This window comes from Sapajus apella, unplaced genomic scaffold, assembly GCF_009761245.1.
Source record: "Sapajus apella isolate SASKATOON/1434 unplaced genomic scaffold, GSC_monkey_1.0 scaffold32, whole genome shotgun sequence".
Taxonomy (NCBI): Eukaryota; Metazoa; Chordata; class Mammalia; order Primates; family Cebidae; genus Sapajus; species Sapajus apella.
The window spans coordinates 1,375,853-1,393,443 of record NW_022436972.1 but is presented as its reverse complement, the minus strand read 5'-3'; the positions used below and the strand labels follow the sequence as shown (position 1 = coordinate 1,393,443).

Sequence of the window (17,591 nt, the reverse complement as noted above, 5' to 3'; positions counted from 1 at the left end):
AAAAAAAAAAAAAAAAAAAAAAAAAAAAAAAAAAACTTATATTGGAGAGGACACATGCACACACATGTAGATTACTGCTCTGAGTAAGCAAGCCCAAATCGAAGTATGGAATAATATGAGGTGGAATTGAAATGTATAACACATCTTATCTGATTAACTGAATTACAGCAGGTTTTTTTTTTCCTTCCAATAGAATAAAATAGTATTGTACTTTGCAGAGTTTGCATTGTTATTTATATATGCTATGCAGATATATCTTTCTATAATCTGTGTTACATATGGAGAGAGTATTCAAATCATATTTTGAAGTTCAGTTTTCCTATAGTGCTGAGAAAAGGTCTTTTTTAAAAATTATTATACTTTAAGTTGTGGGATACATGTGCAGAACATGCAGGTTTGTTACATAGGTATACACGTGCCATGGTGGTTTGCTGCCCCATCAACCCGTCATCTACATTAGGTATTACTCCTAATGCTATCCCTCCCCTCCCTCCCCCCCACCGACAGTCCCCAGTGTGTGATGTTCCCCTCCCTGTGTCTATGTGTTCCCATTGTTCAACTTGCATTTATGAGTGAGAACATGTGGTGTTTAGTTTTCTGTTCCTGTGTTAGTTGATTCTGAATTATCCTTGAGACTACATTTTAAAGACACAATCTTTGGTATTGTACTGTAAACGCATAGTCAATCAGAAGCAGAGAAGCAGGTCTAGAATGACATGCAAATGTATTATATACCTCAAACAGCATTACTATTAGCACATAATGTAGATTAATTGGCTTTAAAACTACCGTTGAACATGACTTATTTGGGGATTTCAGTCAGTAAAACAAGCAGATTGTTTCTTATGTCACACTATATAATATATGGTGTCTTTACCTTTCATCACAAGTTGTTTTTTCATCAAGAACTTGGCAGTGGGGGCCAGGCACACAGTGGCTTACACTTGTAATCCTAGCACTTTGGGAGGCTCAGATGGACTGATAGCTTGAGTCCAGGAATTCAAGACCAGCCTGGGCAACACCCCGTCTCTACAAAAAAATACAAAAAATTAGCAGGGCATGATGGTGTGCACCTGTAGTCCCAGCTACTCAGAGGCTGAGTTGGGAGAGTCGCTTGATCCTGGGAGGCAGAGGTTGCAGTGAGCTAAGATTGCACCACTGCACTCCAGACTGGGTGACAGAGTGAAACCCTGACTCAAAAAGCAAATAAATAAAATATTTAAAACTTATAATAAATAAAAAAGACATTGGCAGTATAAGTCATTCTTCTTAGCCAACTAGAAAATTAATTTCATTTTTTGTGACTAATTTATTACCTGATGAACCTTTAATTTTTTTACTAAGAAAAGCTGACCAGCAATAATATATTGATACTTTTAACCTATCTTGATTGATATTAATTAACTTTTTAAATGTGTTTGTTTTGCTTATCTAGAAAAACACAGCTTGACTTTAGTCAGATACATCCCTGTCTGTTAAAGGAAACCAAGCCTGAAGTGGAAGCCTAACACATGAGAACACAGAATTGATTCAAAATGGGAACAACAAGTGATGAGATGGTGTCTGTAGAACAGACTTCCTCCTCTTCTCTAAACCCCCTGTGTTTTGAATGTGGCCAACAGCACTGGACAAGAGAAAACCACTTATACAATTACCAGAATGAAGTGGATGATGACCTAGTCTGCCATATTTGCCTTCAGCCCCTGCTGCAACCACTGGACACCCCCTGTGGACATACATTCTGCTACAAGTGCCTCAGAAACTTTTTACAAGAGAAAGATTTCTGTCCGTTGGACCGGAAAAGACTTCATTTTAAGTTGTGCAAGAAGTCTAGTATTCTAGTTCATAAACTCCTAGACAAATTGTTAGTTTTATGTCCATTTTCTTCAGTGTGCCAAGATGTAATGCAACGCTGTGATCTGGAGGCACATCTCAAAAACAGGTAAGCAAAAAATATGAAAGAAGTAACTCCACATGTTATAAAAAGGTGGTTCAAATGAACATAAAAAGTTGATTAAAACAAAATGAACCAAAGCACTAGTAAGTAAATGGGCAAGTCATGTATGAAAGAGATCCAATAAGTAAGTTGTATGGAACAGCATTTAACATTATTATTTATCAAAAACGTGAATATAAAAACTGCAGTGAGGAGGTACTGTTTTATACCTGTTAGTAGTTCCGCTGGTGTAATACGAAACTGATATATTCAAATGAGTGACAGGATATTATGATAGATTGTTTCTATAAGGCAATTTGGCAGTTTGTTTTTTAAAAGCTTTATAAATGTAAATCTTTTATCTAGCTTATTATCCTAAGGAAATAATCTAAAAGAAGGAAAAATTGTATGTAAATATGTTCAATACAACATTGTGTATAGTTTGGTCAATTGGAATCACTTAAAAGTAGGGAAGGATTAAAAAATACTATGTACATAAACTCAATAGGATATTATACAGCCAATAAAAATCATAATTTTGTTGCAGTATGGAAATAAGTACATGATTTTATTTGCTAAGATCTTGTAAAGGTTCTGGGTTCAGGGACTAGACTGAACAAGAACTAGGAGTTGGAAGACTAAATATTTAGTGGGGATTTCTGTTCTAATAAAAGCTTTTTAAAAGGTTAAGTAATTTATTTAGCTATTTTGTGAGTTTTATAATTTGATTTTGGCAAAAGACTTGATCTTTAACTTAGGAAGAGTTAAAATATATGTCATTTGTGTAGAATCACATAAAATGTCAGAAATACTGATTTCTAAGTTTCAAGTTAAGCCAGTTGTACAGTATAAATCTGCAGTAATCTTGCTTGATTGCTGTGAAAAACAATGCATAGTACATCATACTGCATTTAGATGTAAGGGTATAAATCTGATATAAAATGGCTTGCTATTGTACTCACACAAAAAATTATAGACTTGAAGGAGATTAATCCCTCTCATTTTATGAATGAGACTGAGTCACAAAGATAAGTTAGTTAATAGTATAGTTAAACTCAGCTTTAATATTCTTATTTACTATTATAATAAACCATGTTGACTCTATCATAGGTCAAGTCATGTTCTCTACTGCTGTGTAGTAGTCAGAGTTTCATGTGCACATGAATATATGTGTTCATTCCTTATCAATAAATTATTGATATTTATTTTTAAATATCAGAATTATTTGTATCATAAATTATTGATATTTATTTCTAAATATCAGAGTTTATTAAGACATGAGAAACAATGAAAAAAAAACCCAACATATTATTAAAATGTTAGAAACATTTAGATTTATAGAGAAAGTGCTTAAATCGAAACTGTATTATCCATAACTAGGAGCTAAGATAGAGTGGGATAGACAGACTTTTGAAAATGCATGTAATAATGTAGCCTTACTTTTTTTAATATCTTCTGTAACCAGCAAGCATGGAATCTGAACATGATGGCAGAGGCCTCCTGGAAACTGACACTGGTCTTTTGAGTATACGTGTCTATTTTAGACTTCTTACTTCTTTCAGTAGAACTGTTCTTTTTAGGGTATAGGCTTCTTTTCTAACCCTTTTATTAACATCAGTCATGAGATGTTAGAGAAACTGACTGGTCAGATCAGTTTGAGAGCTGAAATTAACAGTTTCACAGATTTTTAGGAATATTCCTTTAACATGCATTCAAGAATTTAATTTGCACTTGAAGTATTACTAGTGTTTCCTATCAAACCATTTATAATGATAATGTAAAACATTGGGAATTGAAAACTGTCCTTTCATGTACATGTTGGTAAAGGCTAAGCAGTTATATCCAGTTGAAGGTTTCATTTTCCAGGTGTGCTCATTAATATCGGAGTTACCAATTTTATCGTTTCCAAAGTATCTTAGGCCTATAATATGAAAGATGCAATGAAAAGGTGGATGATTGGAAAAGGTGGTGATTTGCCTGATACAGACAACTAAGAGTAATTATTGAATATATGAAGATAAAAAATTATAAAATGTAATATGATTTTTATATGCCATTTGAACAGATAGTGATGAGCAGTTTGACCTTTCTCTATTCTTTTGAATAAAAACATTGAAATTCAGGTAGAAATGTGTATTATACAACGCTCAATTCTAAATAACATAGTTCATTTGTTTATTCAGCAAATATTGATTATCTGTGATGTGCCAGATACTTCTCTAATTGTTAGTCTCTGAAAGTAAGAATCTAATGCTGGGTTGTAGATTCCTTTAGAAACAGATCCATGTCTTTACTAGTCTTTCAATTTATTTGCCCAAAGTTGACAGTCTTCTAACGTTTGTCCAATTAAATTGTTGATCTATGTTCCAGTTATTCATTACTGAGAAACTAACCACCCCAGACATAATGACATTAAACAACAAGCATTTGTGATTCTGTGAGTCAGGATGCAGACAGGATGCAACAGGGATGTCTTGTCTCTGCTGTTACAAGTGTGCCACAGCCAGGAAAGCGCTGAAAGCCAGGGACTGCAACAGTTGGAACTGGAGAGTCTACTTCCAAGTTGGTTTCTTCATTCACATTTCTGGCACCTTGATGGGAATGACTGGGTGCGTGGGACTTATCAGCTGGAGAGGCTAAGGTAGCCTTTCCAGCAAGATAGCCCCAGAGTATTTAAAGTTCTTACATAGTGATTCAGTGTTCTAGTAGGCTGCATGGCCTCGTATGATCTAGCCTTGAGGTTACCTGGCATCCCTTCTCTGTTGGCAGTCCTCAACCCGCCCATATCCAAGGAAAGGGGACATAGGTTTTGCCTTATGATGGGAAGTCAAAAAATTTGCAGCCATATTCTAAAACCAACAAAAACTAGCAAGAAGAATGAAGTTGAGGCACAGAATATGATTACTATGACTGTTTGTGGCTTCTCAGTATACAGTCTCACTTGTTTGTTAGGAATTGGTAGGTCTGTAAGTTTCATTGAAATTCATAGAATTTTAGCGCCAGCAACAATGAGTCATTGTATAAAAGTTGCATGGCTGTCCTGTGACTTTGCTGTTGAGCTTGGGCTTACAAGAATCTCTTAATTATTGGTAGAAATAGAGCATTAGCAGTAGTTGGCATAAATTTAATAATTTCACATTTAAGATCACCTTCCTATTTGAATGTAATTCTACTCTTAACAAATATGTTTCGATTAGAGAAGAGCAGACATTTTTCTCCTATGGATAAGATATTTATGAAAGATTAATGCATTTTTAAATAAAATTACTATTTTTAACTGATTACACATTGAAACAAGAATTTTAAGAGACATGGACAGTCTCTATCTTTGAACAGAGAAATAAAGCCTTTGAAAAATATTCTACATATTGTAATAAATATGTCACATTTTAATTGTTACTTTGAAATTCTGCCAAGCAACATCAGCTATATAGCATCCCGCCTACCCACTACCACTCATCTCCAACCCACCCTTAACAATTTAACATTTAAGCTTATGGTAATTTTAAGTGCTAATTGTTGTTGTTGTTTTTAAATTGTGTGTTTGTGTCCTAGTTTATGGCAGGATTTAGAATTACTTCTCTTTTCCTCTTAAAAATTACAGTTTAATGCTATTATATATTATAATGCTATTTTTTACAATAGAAAACCTTTAAAGAAGCCTCTTTCCTTGCCGAGACCTTTTCTTGTTCATCAGATGGTTTTAAAACCTTAAGTTCAAGCTTGTTCAACTCGTATTGCATGCAGCCTAGAAAGGTTTTCGGGATTTTTTTTTTTTTTTTTTTTTTTTTTTGGAGACTGTCTCACTCTGTCACCAGGCACCAGGCTGGAGTGCAGTGGTACGATCTCGGCTCACTGCAACCTCTGCCTCCCAGGTTCAAGCAATTCTCTTGCCTCAGCCTCCTGAGGACTGTAGGCATGCACCACCACACCCAGCTAATTTTTGTATTTTAGTAGAGACGGGGTTTCACTGTGTTGGCCAGGATGGTCTCTATCTCTTGACCTCGTGATCTGCCTGCCTCAGCCTCCCAAAGTGCTGGACTTACAGGCGTGAGCCACCATGCCCCCTGACTTTTTTTAAGCTCATCTGCTATCATTAGTGTTAGTGTATTTTGTATGTGGACCAAGACAGTTCTTCCAGTGTGGCCCAGGGAAGCCAAAAGATTGCACACCCCTGCTTTAGATGATGGTCTAGGAAAAACTAAAGGAAAAAAAGGGTCAGGGTAGGCTGAGGCATGATTGCACTTTTAAATTCACACTTTTAACTTGGAGGGAAGTTTGTGTTTAGCACATTACTATCAGTATTGTTTTTTCATGTATAGTGTAAAAAAGCAGATACATATTTGCAAATCATGTATATGATAATTGTCTAGTATCCAGAATATATAGAGAACTCTTAGAAATGAAAACATAAATAATCAATTTTAAATGGGCAAAGGATTTGAATAGATATTTCTCCAAAGATATTCAAATATTTGATATAGATATTTCAAATATTTGATATAGATATTTCAAATATTTGAATAGATATTTCTCAAAGATATTCAAATATTCAAATAGATATTTCTCCAAAGATATTCAAATGGCCAAAAAACACATGACATGCTCAACATCATTAGTTCATTTTTATATTAGATTATTTGTCTTTTTGCTAAGTTATAAGAATTTTCTGTGTGTTCTGGATACTAGACCCTTATCAGATACATGATTTGCATATATCTTCTCCCATTCTGTCAGTTGTCTTTTTCACTTTCCTGTGTCCTTTAAAGAACAAATAACTAATTTTTATGAAGTTAATTGTTATTTGCTTGTGCTTTTGGTGTCATATGTAAGAAAACATTGTCCAATTCAAGGTCACAAAAATTTATATGTATGTAACTCTAACTCTTCTTCTAAGAGTTTTCTAGTTTTATCTTTTATATTTCAGTTTTTGATCCATTTTGAATTAATTGCAATGGGAAATCATAATGTGTATTTTTCGTTCAAGCCGTTAAATTTTATTGAGGCCCCCCCCCTTTTTTTTTTTTTGGAGACAGCATCTGGCTCTGTCACCCAGGCAAGAGTCAAGCAGTGCAATATTGGCTCACTGCAACCTCCACCTTCTGTATTCAAGTGATTCTTGTGCCTCAGCCTTCTGAGTAGCTAGGACTACAGGCACGTGCCACCATGCCCAACTAATTTTTTTTTTTTTTTTTGTATTTTTTGTAGAGATGGGGTCTTGCCATATTGCACCAGCCTTGTCTCAAACTCCTGAGCTCAGGCGATCCACCACCTAGGCCTCCCAGAGTACTAGGATTACAGGCATGAGCCACTGTGCGTAGCTTGAGGCCTTTTTAAAAATGGCCTAGTATGTGGTCTGTCTTGGAAAATGTCCTGTGTGTACTTGGGAATAATATGTATTCTGCTATTAATGGGTAGAGTGCTCCATATGTCTATTAGGTCTAATTGGTTTATAATGTTAAAGGGTATATTTTGTGGTTCCATGTCTAGTTGTTCTACTGTCATTGAAAGTCGAGTATCAATAGCTTTATTGCTAATTTGTCTATTTCTCTCTTTGTCATTTTTTGCTTTATGTCTTTTGGGGCTGCTGTTTATAATTGTTGTATCTTCTTGATATGTTTTTCTGTCTTTTGGTTTATGATTTCAAATCTGAAGTATGTCTGTTATAGACAGTTGGACTATGTTTCTTATAACCCATTCTGCCATTCAGACTTTTTATTGGGATATTTAATTCATGTAATTTAATGTAATTACTGATAAGGTAGGCAGTTTGCTATTTTACTGTTTGTTTCTATGTGTCTTATTTCTTTTTCTTCCATTTCTTCCATTTGTGTTAAATATTTTTAATATGCTATTTTAATTCCCCTGTCATTTCTTTTAATTAAAATTATTTTCTTAGTGGTTACCCTGGGGCTTACAATTAACATCCTAGTTTTTAGCAGTCTAGCTCAAATGAGTACCAGCTTAATTTTCGCTGATGAATTAGTCAGGGATCTCTAAGGAATTAAAACCAATATATAAGGAATTGGCTGACGTGATTTTGGAGTCTGAAAAATTACACATTCTGCTGTCTGCAAGCTGGCAACCCCAGAAAGTCAGTAGCATAATTCAGACCTTCTCAGTCAGAAGTTCTGAGAACCAGGAGAGCCAGCGATCCCAGTCTGAGGGCAGGAGATGAGATGTCACAGCTCAAGCAGTAAGGAGGAAAATAAGGAATGAATTTCTCCTTCCTCCACCTTCTATTTTCTTTAGGCGCTGAAAGGATGGAATGATGCCCAACCACATTGGGGAGGGCAATCTACTTTATACTTTACTGAGTCCACTGATTCACTTGCTATTCTTATCTAAAAACAGCCTCACAGACACACCCAGAAACAATGTTGAATCTGGATACCCCATGGCCCACTCAGTTGACACATAAAACTATCCATCACAACTAGTATACAAAAACTTCCATTCTCTCTCCCCTTCTGTGTGCTATTATTGTGTAGAGATACAAGTTTTATCTTTACACATTCTATGCCCATCAGCACAGAATTATTGCTTTATGTGGTTTTTCTTTTAAATCAGATAGGAGTAAAAGAATTACAAACCAAATAAAATAATTCATTTTTTCACATGAACTTGAGTTATTGTTTAGTGTCCTTTCACATCAGCCTTATGGACTTCTTTTAGTGTTTCTCGTAGGTTAAGCATGCTGCCAACAAACATTTTGTTTTTACCTAGGAATGTCTTAATTTATCTTTTATTTTTGAAATCTACTGGATATAGACTTCTTGCTTGAGCGTTTTCTCCCCTTCTCTCCCTTCCCCTCCCTCAGAATTTTCATTATGTCATCCCACTGCCTTCTAGTCTCCATGGTTTGTGAAGAGATATCATCAGATACTATTGAGGATCCTTTCCTTGTGATGAGCTGCTCTTCTTGCTTTTTCAAGATTCCTTGTCTTTGGCTTTCAACAGTTTTATTATGAGATGTCTAAGTGTGGATATCTTCTAGTTTTCCTACTTGGAGTTTATTAAGTGTCTTGGATGTGTAGATAAATGTTTTTCGTTAAATTGGGAAGATTTTGGTTATTATTTCTTCAAATGTTCTTTCTGCTCCTTTAGCTCTCTCTCCTTTTGGAACTCCCATTATGCATGTTTATTCTCTTAATGGTGTCCCTCAAGACCCTGTTCTTTTTTTTTTTTGCTATTCTTTTCTGTTCCTCAGACTGATTAATCTCAACCTATCTGCAAGGTTGCCAGTTCTTTCTTCCAGTTCAGTTCTGCTGTTGAACTTCTAGTGAATTCCTTTTTTGTTTGTTTGTTTTCATTTTTGAAGACAGAGTTTTGCTCTTGTTGCCCAGGCTGGAGTGCAGTGGCACAATCTTAGCTCACTGCAACCTCTGCCTTCTGGGTTCAAGTGATTCTCCTGCCTCAGCCTCCCAAGTAGCTGAGATTACAGGCGTGTGCCACTGCACCCGGCTAATTTTGTATTTTTAGTAGAGATGGAGTTTCACCACATTGGTCAGGCTGGTCTTGAAGAACTCCTGACCCCAAGTGATCTACCCGCCTCAGCCTCCCAAAGTGCTGGGGTTAAAGCGCCCAGCTGTGCATTCTTTTTCATTAAACTTTTTAACTCCAGGATTTCCATTTAGTTCTTTATTATTACTTAATGTTTCTTTATTGATATTTTCTTTTTGGTAAGACATCATTCTCATATTTTTCTTTAGTTCTTAGTTCTTTAGATATGGTTTCCTTTACTTCTTTGACTGTATCTAAAATAGCCGATTTAAGTTATTCTCTGATAAAGCTAATACCTGGGCTTCCTTAGGGACAGTTTCTGTTGGCGGCCTTTTTTTTTTTTCCCCCTGTGAATGGGCTGTACTTGCTTCTTTGCATGTATCTTAATTTTGTATTGAACAGTGGACATTTAAAATAATATAATGTGGCAACTCAGAAAACTAGATTCTTCTCCTTCCTCAGACTTGTTGTTTGTTTGCTACGTGACTCTTATGAACTAATCCTGTTAAAAAAAAAAAAATCTCTGTTCATTTAGTATACTGGACAGATAATAATTGGACAGAGAATTCTTTAAATACCTGAGATAAAAAATCTCCCCTTCTTTGATAGGGACTCTGTGTGCATGGTGGGGCATGCCATACCTTCAACACTCAGGCAGTTGACAGCTCCACCTTAGTCTTCATTTCCTGCCTTCACAGATCTTCAGGATCAGCTGGAAGTGAGAGTTTAGGCCTTCGTGGGTCTTCGCTGTGCACACAGCCCTGAACGTAGCTGAACCTCTATGGATGTTTCATTCCCTGGCTCTTCCTTTTAAACATTCTGATTAGCTTTTTATTTGTGTTCAGGTAGCCACAGTCTTCAACAGTTACCTCTGATTTTTTTTTTTTTTTTAACAAATGCCCCCAATGAAAAGGAAGTTTGCCCTGGGTAAGACAGACACACAGTCATGCAGGAAGCAAGTACAGGGAAAAGAAGAAAAAAGACAAGCACACAAGGGGAACCATAGACAGGTCAGTTAATAACAGATCTCTGGGAATGGGGCTGTGAAGGCTCTCCAGTCTGCTCTTCCAGTGTCTGCCAGCCTCCTGATTTCCACTGTGATGTGGGCTATTGCTTTTCCAATATGCTGGGGAGGTGAGGATCGCAATAGGGTAAACTGAAATGCTACAAAGGTCTCTGTTCTTACTGAGAGTTGGCCATTTTTCTTGAACAAATATTCTCCCAATTGCTATAATTCTTTGACTAATTTCCAGAATTCAGAAATGTTTGGTTCTGACAATTTCTTCCAGTGTAATCATTGCCTTTATGGAGGAGAGACTTTTCAGATATTCTTAATTCACCATTTTCACTGACATGACTTGAATTATTTTTTTCCTAGCTATTTTTGTCATTTTTCTTGATTCTAAGGTGCTCACATTCTTTCAGCTTCATAAAATAACTGGCATTGTGCAATGTTTAGTATGCATTGTTTCTACTGCACTACCACCACCCCTGCTACTAATACTAATACTACTGACAGTGATACAGTGTGTTGTTACACCACGTGCTTCCTAGTGTGAAGTAGCTCATATGCAGTTGTTATCAGGGAATCTTGTCACTGTAGCATAAATCAAATTAGTCCATATGTAATTTTTTCTTCATGAGGAGAGCGAGAATACTGAAAATAGAAGAACAACCCTCAGCAGGAAAGGAAAAATCCCTATTTGGGTCTTGGCTGCTACAGGAGCATTTTGGTTTTATTTCAAGAAAATTTAAAAAACGCACCTACATGTTCAGATCCCTGCCTTGGGAGGCGCAGCCCTCAGCCACTGGCAGGTTGCACTGCCTCTGCAGCCCACTGTCTCAGAGCTCCACTCCCATCTGCATGGTCTCAGCATGTGCCTACCTCAGTCTGAGTGTCACATGCTTTTCTATTCTATCGTTTTTATTTTTGATGTCCTCTGTAGTAGTCTCCTGCTACATTGAGTTACTTGCCTGAATAAACCAAGTCACCTTCCCCAGTGCAGTTTCAGTTTGTGTTCTTAAATGCTCCATTTCCAAAGCTGGATATGTTTTTGTTTTTTGATTTCTGTTTTTTAATGATCACTAAGATCCTTCTAACCCCAACAGTCTGTAATTGTGTTTCTGGGTACAAGTTTTTAGAAGAAATTCAATTTATATTTTCCCAAGGCCTAGAAAAAGAACAACATATGAATGAATTTAGTATGATATGCTGGCAAGAACAGAAGCTAGAAGCCTTTGAAATCAGATCTGAGTTTGTTTGGATTATGGCTCTGCAATTTAATAGCTGTGTGATGTTGGCTTAGTTGGTTAAGTCTCAAGTTTCCCATTTGTTAAATGGGGATAACAGAGTGATTGTGAGGATTTAATGAAATAATGTATATAAAGGTTGTTACCTAAGTGATTGGCACAAATTAGGCACTCCACAAATGTTAGGATTTTCATTTCTCTTTCAGTTCCAAGTATTTGCAACTCGAGGGATGATGGCTCTGAGCTGTCTGAGCTTTTTTTCTGTCCAAGCCTGCTCTGATCTAGTCATTCCCTAATGGTTTTTTTAAAATACAGCTTTATTGAGATGTATTTCACATATCATAATATTCACCTGTTTCCACATAAAAAAATTCACCTATTTTATAAATTTATTATAAGTTGCACACTTTATTTAAAGTGTGCAATTCAGTGCTTTTTAGTGCATTCACAGAATTGTGTGACCATCATCAAAATCCAATTTTTGGAACATTCTCAGCATACCTAAAAGAAAGCCAATACTCATTAGTAGCCATTTCCTGTTCCCCAATACACAGGTTTTGAGTGGTCTACCCCAACTCTTTTTTTCCTTTAAGCCCTGTTGCAGTTTTTCTAGAATGCATATATTATGTTAACAGAAATGCTAGTAGTATAATCTGGTCTTTTGCCCACATCCATGAAAGTGTTCTTTCTGAGGTTACCTTCTGATTGCCAAATCAACCCACACTTTTTGGTCCTTATTTTTATTTGCCCTTTCTGTGGCCATTTGCACTATTGGTCACTTTTTGTTGTTGACACGTTTATCTCCCTGGTTAAGTTTGCATTCTCTCCTACTCTCCTTCCGTCTAGTTGTTCAATTTCATCTACTCGGTTGATCCGTCTCATTTAAATATGGGTTTTCCCAAATGTTCTATCTATAGCTTTCCTCTTCTAATGCTGAGTGACATATTCTCCATATTTTACATGATGTCATTTTTAATATTTTTCTTTAGTTTCTGTTAGCGGTTTGCTGTCGTACTGAATTTAGGTATACCCATTACTTTGACTTTCTAACAACTTTAGCGTTTCCTTTGAAAAGTTATTTTTGTATGTTTAATAACTATAAGATAGGCCTTATTATTTAGTTTGTGAGGGCGTAGAGTTGTTAGCTAGACTAATTCCCAGGTGTACATAATCTGTTTGTATTTCCTCTTCGGTTTCTGTTCCTGGTTCATTTTTTCCATTGAAGACCAGCTACTCTTATGTAGGTACTTGTGTGTGGTGTGGTTGTTGTAAATTAAATCTTTATCTGTCTTTTTCAGTCATACAATTTTTATGGTCCAGTTTTTGCCTCAACTTTTTTTGAATAACATACTTTAAAAATGTATTTTTTATTAAACCTGTTTACTTGACACAAGTAATTTTTTTATGATCTAATTTTCAAAAACAGTTGTCAGGCCCTTGGAAGAGCATTCCCTGGATTGCTGCACAACAACACAGAGGAGAAAACCATTTGTCCCCTTCTTAACAAGGTGTAGGGAAAACAAGAAATGAGAGAAAGGTGAATAAAGACATTTCATAGTGAATCCTTTTCAAGAACTTGAAATCCAGGACTTAAAAGAAATCTTCAGGAGGGAAAATGCATTATTTTTATAGTTAAGGGATTGTTTTTAGTTTTAATTGAATTTAATTCTGTATTTTATTGTGTTAGAAATTTTGGATTTTAAAAAAATATTGTTGAGTGAAGGTCTGCAACCCTAGGCATAAGGTCTGTGATTACCTATCCTACCAAGCATTACTGTAGCTAATTACAACCAAAGCAGGTGGTATCTGTAGAGTCATGGTAGGCCTCAGGTTTATGTGTCCAACTTTCCTTAACTGATCTTCTTGTCCTCCCTCCATCCTTCAAACTAGATATTAGTCACTGTCAGTCAAGGTGTCCAGTGGAAAGGCACTGGCCCCTTGACATCATTTTAAAAATTTGTTATATAGAGCCTTTAAGCTTAAAAACAGGCATCCATCTGCTCCTTTTATTTGCTTAAATAAATAAAAACAAACAACTTAAAGGTTGTGATTTCTGGGTATTTTATGTAAGCTTCCCAAGTACTTGGAATATATTCTTCAGTTTATGTAGCATATCTATAATTCTGTTGAAATTCTAATTTCACAAACTAGGAGGCATGTTTTTCTTTCCATGTCTATCATAAAATAAATTATGTGGGTCTTTGCTTTGTCTTCCTGTCAGTCGTAAAGCTTCCACTAATTAATGAGTGTCTCGTGTGTCTGTGAAGAGTGTAGAAGCATGGTGACACAATCAAGTCTAAGTCAGGAGCAACCACTTGTGGGGGAAGACTGCTGATTTCACTGCTGTGGTTAAGCCATTTGACCTATAAAGGGGTTATGTAATCAGAATTTTAGAATAATTCTTGCAGTACTGAGACGACTATTAGCATCTTTTCTGGTGGCAAGTATATACCTGCGTACAATTTTTAATTGGCTTATTCTTTGAGATACATACCCAACCATTGTTCATGCTAATACCTTCTGTTTTTGATTATTTGCTCTGTGGAGCAATAAGAACCGAGTGTGAGTGGAGATTAGGATCGCAACTATGTACTGCCTGTAGGTACTTCTGGCTTCTGGTTCTGTTTGTGTAGAAGCTGTGGCCACTCTTTTGTTGTGGTACAAGCTCTTAGTCCCCCCTTCTATTTTGTTTGTTTGTTTTCAAAATCATCTGGAAACCATCTGATATTCTTTTTCTAGATGTCCTGGAGCTTCTCATCGGAGAGTTGCCCTGGAAAGAAGGAAAACTAGTAAAACTCAGGCAGACATTGAGAATGAAAATGGGCCCACGATACTAGATCCTGCAGTTACCTTATCTCCAGAAACGGACTGTTTGGGGACAGGCACAGTGCCTGTGGAGCGGCACTTGACATCAGCGTCTCTTTCCGCATGGAGTGAGGAGCCTGGCCTTGACAACCCTGCCTTTGAGGAGAGTGCTGGAGCTGACGGTATGTGTGGCGCAACTCCTTGTGTATTTCACCTGTTTCCTTTCTTCCCGCTACTTGCCCAACACATACTTTTTTCTTTAAGGGGGAAAAAAACTTAAAGAAAAATAAATAACAAAAACAAAGAAAAAAACTTTATTGAGATGTAATTTATGTACATCATTCACCCTTTTCATTGTACAATCTTCACTAATCAAACAGCACTCTCTCTAATACAAACCAGCACTCTCTACATACAGAAGCCTCCTAACAGTCTACATTTTAGAAACAAATCACAAATTTTACCCCAGAGGCGGGTGGTCCTAACCCATCCCTTTTCTGTTGCAGTCTGTGAACTCACCACCTATTCTCATGGTTCTTACTGTCTGTGTGTGTGTGTTCAGAAACTTCACTTCTTGTCCTAAGAAGTCAACATCAAGAACAACACAAAATACAGAGCTCAGATTAAATGCTATTCTGTGTCAGGCACTGTGCCAAACATTTTATATCTATTGACTGTTTAGATGCTTTATAGCATTTTAAGTTTTGGGTTTTTTTTTTTAACAAGAAAACTGAGGCTCAAGAGATTAATTGGTTAAGTTTATGCAACCAGTAAATAACTGGGCTTGTATCTGATTCCAAGACCATGCTTCTTACCATTATACGCCTCTGGTGCCGGCTACTGCTCTATAACCCACTAGGAAGTTAACAGAAGGCCTGTAGTCATGGATCTTGGGCATATCATGGTAGTTGGCCCTTGGTATTTCCTTTTAAAAATGATTTTCTTTTTCCAGCTCTACTACAAATTTGAATTTTCCTTGCCGCAACTATGCATCTTCTTTGTTTCCTACGGCTCTGTTCAAGACCCACCTCTTCTTAGGAGCTTGATTTGGCTACTCTCTCAACATCTGTGCTATTTCTATGCCATAGAGCTAGTGTTTCCATTGTACTGCCTTGCATTTTGTACATGTTTCATGGTCCATACTTTCTCTCATCAGTTAGGCAGAATGACTTTCTTTTCATATTTCTTAATCAGATCACTGTGTCATCCCTAGTGATCTGACACATAGTAGCTATTTATTAGTTATTTACTGATCACTTTTGGTAGAGAAAATCTTTAGATAATCTTAACATACAGATATTTTGTCATTTTGTTTCTTATCCTTTTGTTTCTTTGTTGCTTAGCTGTTAATCATGTATTAATATGACATATTTACCTGAAGATAATCAGAATATAAATTGTTGGGGGGTTTTTTTGACATATGTTTTTCTCTGTCTGATTTTTAACTTGGCAGCCACACAACAGCCACTTAGTTTACCAGAAGGAGAAATCACCACGATTGAAATTCATCGGTCCAATCCTTACATTCAGTTAGGAATCAGCATTGTGGGTGGCAATGAAACACCATTGATTAACATTGTCATCCAGGAGGTCTATCGGGATGGGGTCATCGCCAGAGATGGGAGACTCCTTGCTGGAGACCAGATTCTTCAGGTATCAGTTTTAATTATTCTGTTAACGTGCGCCCTTTTGTTCTTATACTTAAACCTTAGAAAATTCTGTTATGGAACCTAAATTATATATAGGTAGTTTTGCTGTTTCTATATGCAAAACATCAGAATTTATCTATAAATTTGTGTTATTTTCCAATATACACGGAATATTTTTTTTCTTCGTACCTTAATTTTCATTTCTGCATGTGATGTGGCTTGGCATGTGATCTCAGGCTCCCTGAGCTAGCTAGACTCTTCCCTGGTCTGGCTAGCCTCTTCCTGCTTGGACTTCTTGAGTAGCTGTTCAAGGGCCACTTTCATCCATGTCGAAATTATCATCTCATTGGCTTTATTACACCCCGTTTTCCCATTCATTACCTTCATTGTTAGAATTATCCATTTCTGCACAGATTACTAAAATCTAGAAAAGAAAAAACCACGCAACACTCATAATTTATACCACAGAATGTAAGATAGAGTTCAGAAATCTTACAGTCATCTCCTGTCAACCCCCTAATGCACTTTCCCCAGCAGACAGTCTAATTCTGCATTTTCAGTAATCCCGTTGTTCCCCTTACTGTTTTCCCTTTCAGAAGATGATCTTTAGCAAGAAACAGGTATTCTCAAAAAAGAACTAGCATGGGACAAGGTATTTTATTAGAGGGCATGTTGAGATGAGCGTAGGAGGATGGTAAGAATTCTACAAGACCGGAGTTTATGTTAATGCTGGCCTGGAACATTTACATCATACAAGGATGATAATTATTAAAGCTTAAAAAATGGATAACTTCTAGGAGAGAGAAGAAATAAGAAAAAATATTTTCTGCCAACCCAAGCACAGGGACTCCTCTCTCCTTGGATTTGTGGATTCAGTCCTTCACCATGACCTGTTGATACCTACCCCCTACTTCCATTTCCCTGCCACTTCTGGAGTCTAGGACTTCATTACTTGATATCTAATTTAGTATAATACCCTATTATATACTTCTGCCTCCACTCTTCTCCCTTAAATCTGACACAATCACTACCAGTTTAATACATCCGTAACCCTGCTTGCCTTGCAAAGATTCAGCTAGGAGGTCAAGTCCAGACTGATTAATCTAATAGTCCTGGTCCTCTATGGTCTCTTATATAACCTGTCTTCTTAATCTCTTTATTTCAGGCACACTAGCTTATTCATTTCTCATGATGTTCTGAGCACTGTACTAGTTGCTGGTGGTACATTTCAGAGCAAAATACTGACCTGTCCTCATGGAATGTATAATCCAGCAGAAGAGCCAGACATAGCAATCTTATTCCTGCAAACACCTTATTCCCACACTGCAAACTGTCCTCATCTCATGCACCAGTCTGATCACCTTCATCCTTAAAGCTTTTGTTCAGCCATTCTCCCCCATACTGATTCTTCCTACATTAGTTATTAGTATTCATCGCTTTTCTCTTCA

The 17,591-nt window shown here is 36.5% G+C and overlaps 1 protein-coding gene across 3 annotated transcripts in view; it reads left to right on the top strand.

Moving 5' to 3' along the window:
- LNX2 (ligand of numb-protein X 2) overlaps positions 1-17,591 on the top strand; it is a 73,068-nt gene that overhangs the window by 35,731 nt on the left and 19,746 nt on the right. For all 3 annotated transcript variants that reach the window (XM_032294378.1, XM_032294377.1, XM_032294376.1), the window contains 3 exons: positions 1,436-1,942; positions 14,429-14,676; positions 15,948-16,147. In XM_032294378.1, coding sequence (XP_032150269.1) covers positions 1,536-1,942; positions 14,429-14,676; positions 15,948-16,147 — 855 coding nt within the window. In that variant the 5' untranslated portion in view covers positions 1,436-1,535. The remainder of the gene's footprint in view (positions 1-1,435; positions 1,943-14,428; positions 14,677-15,947; positions 16,148-17,591) is intronic.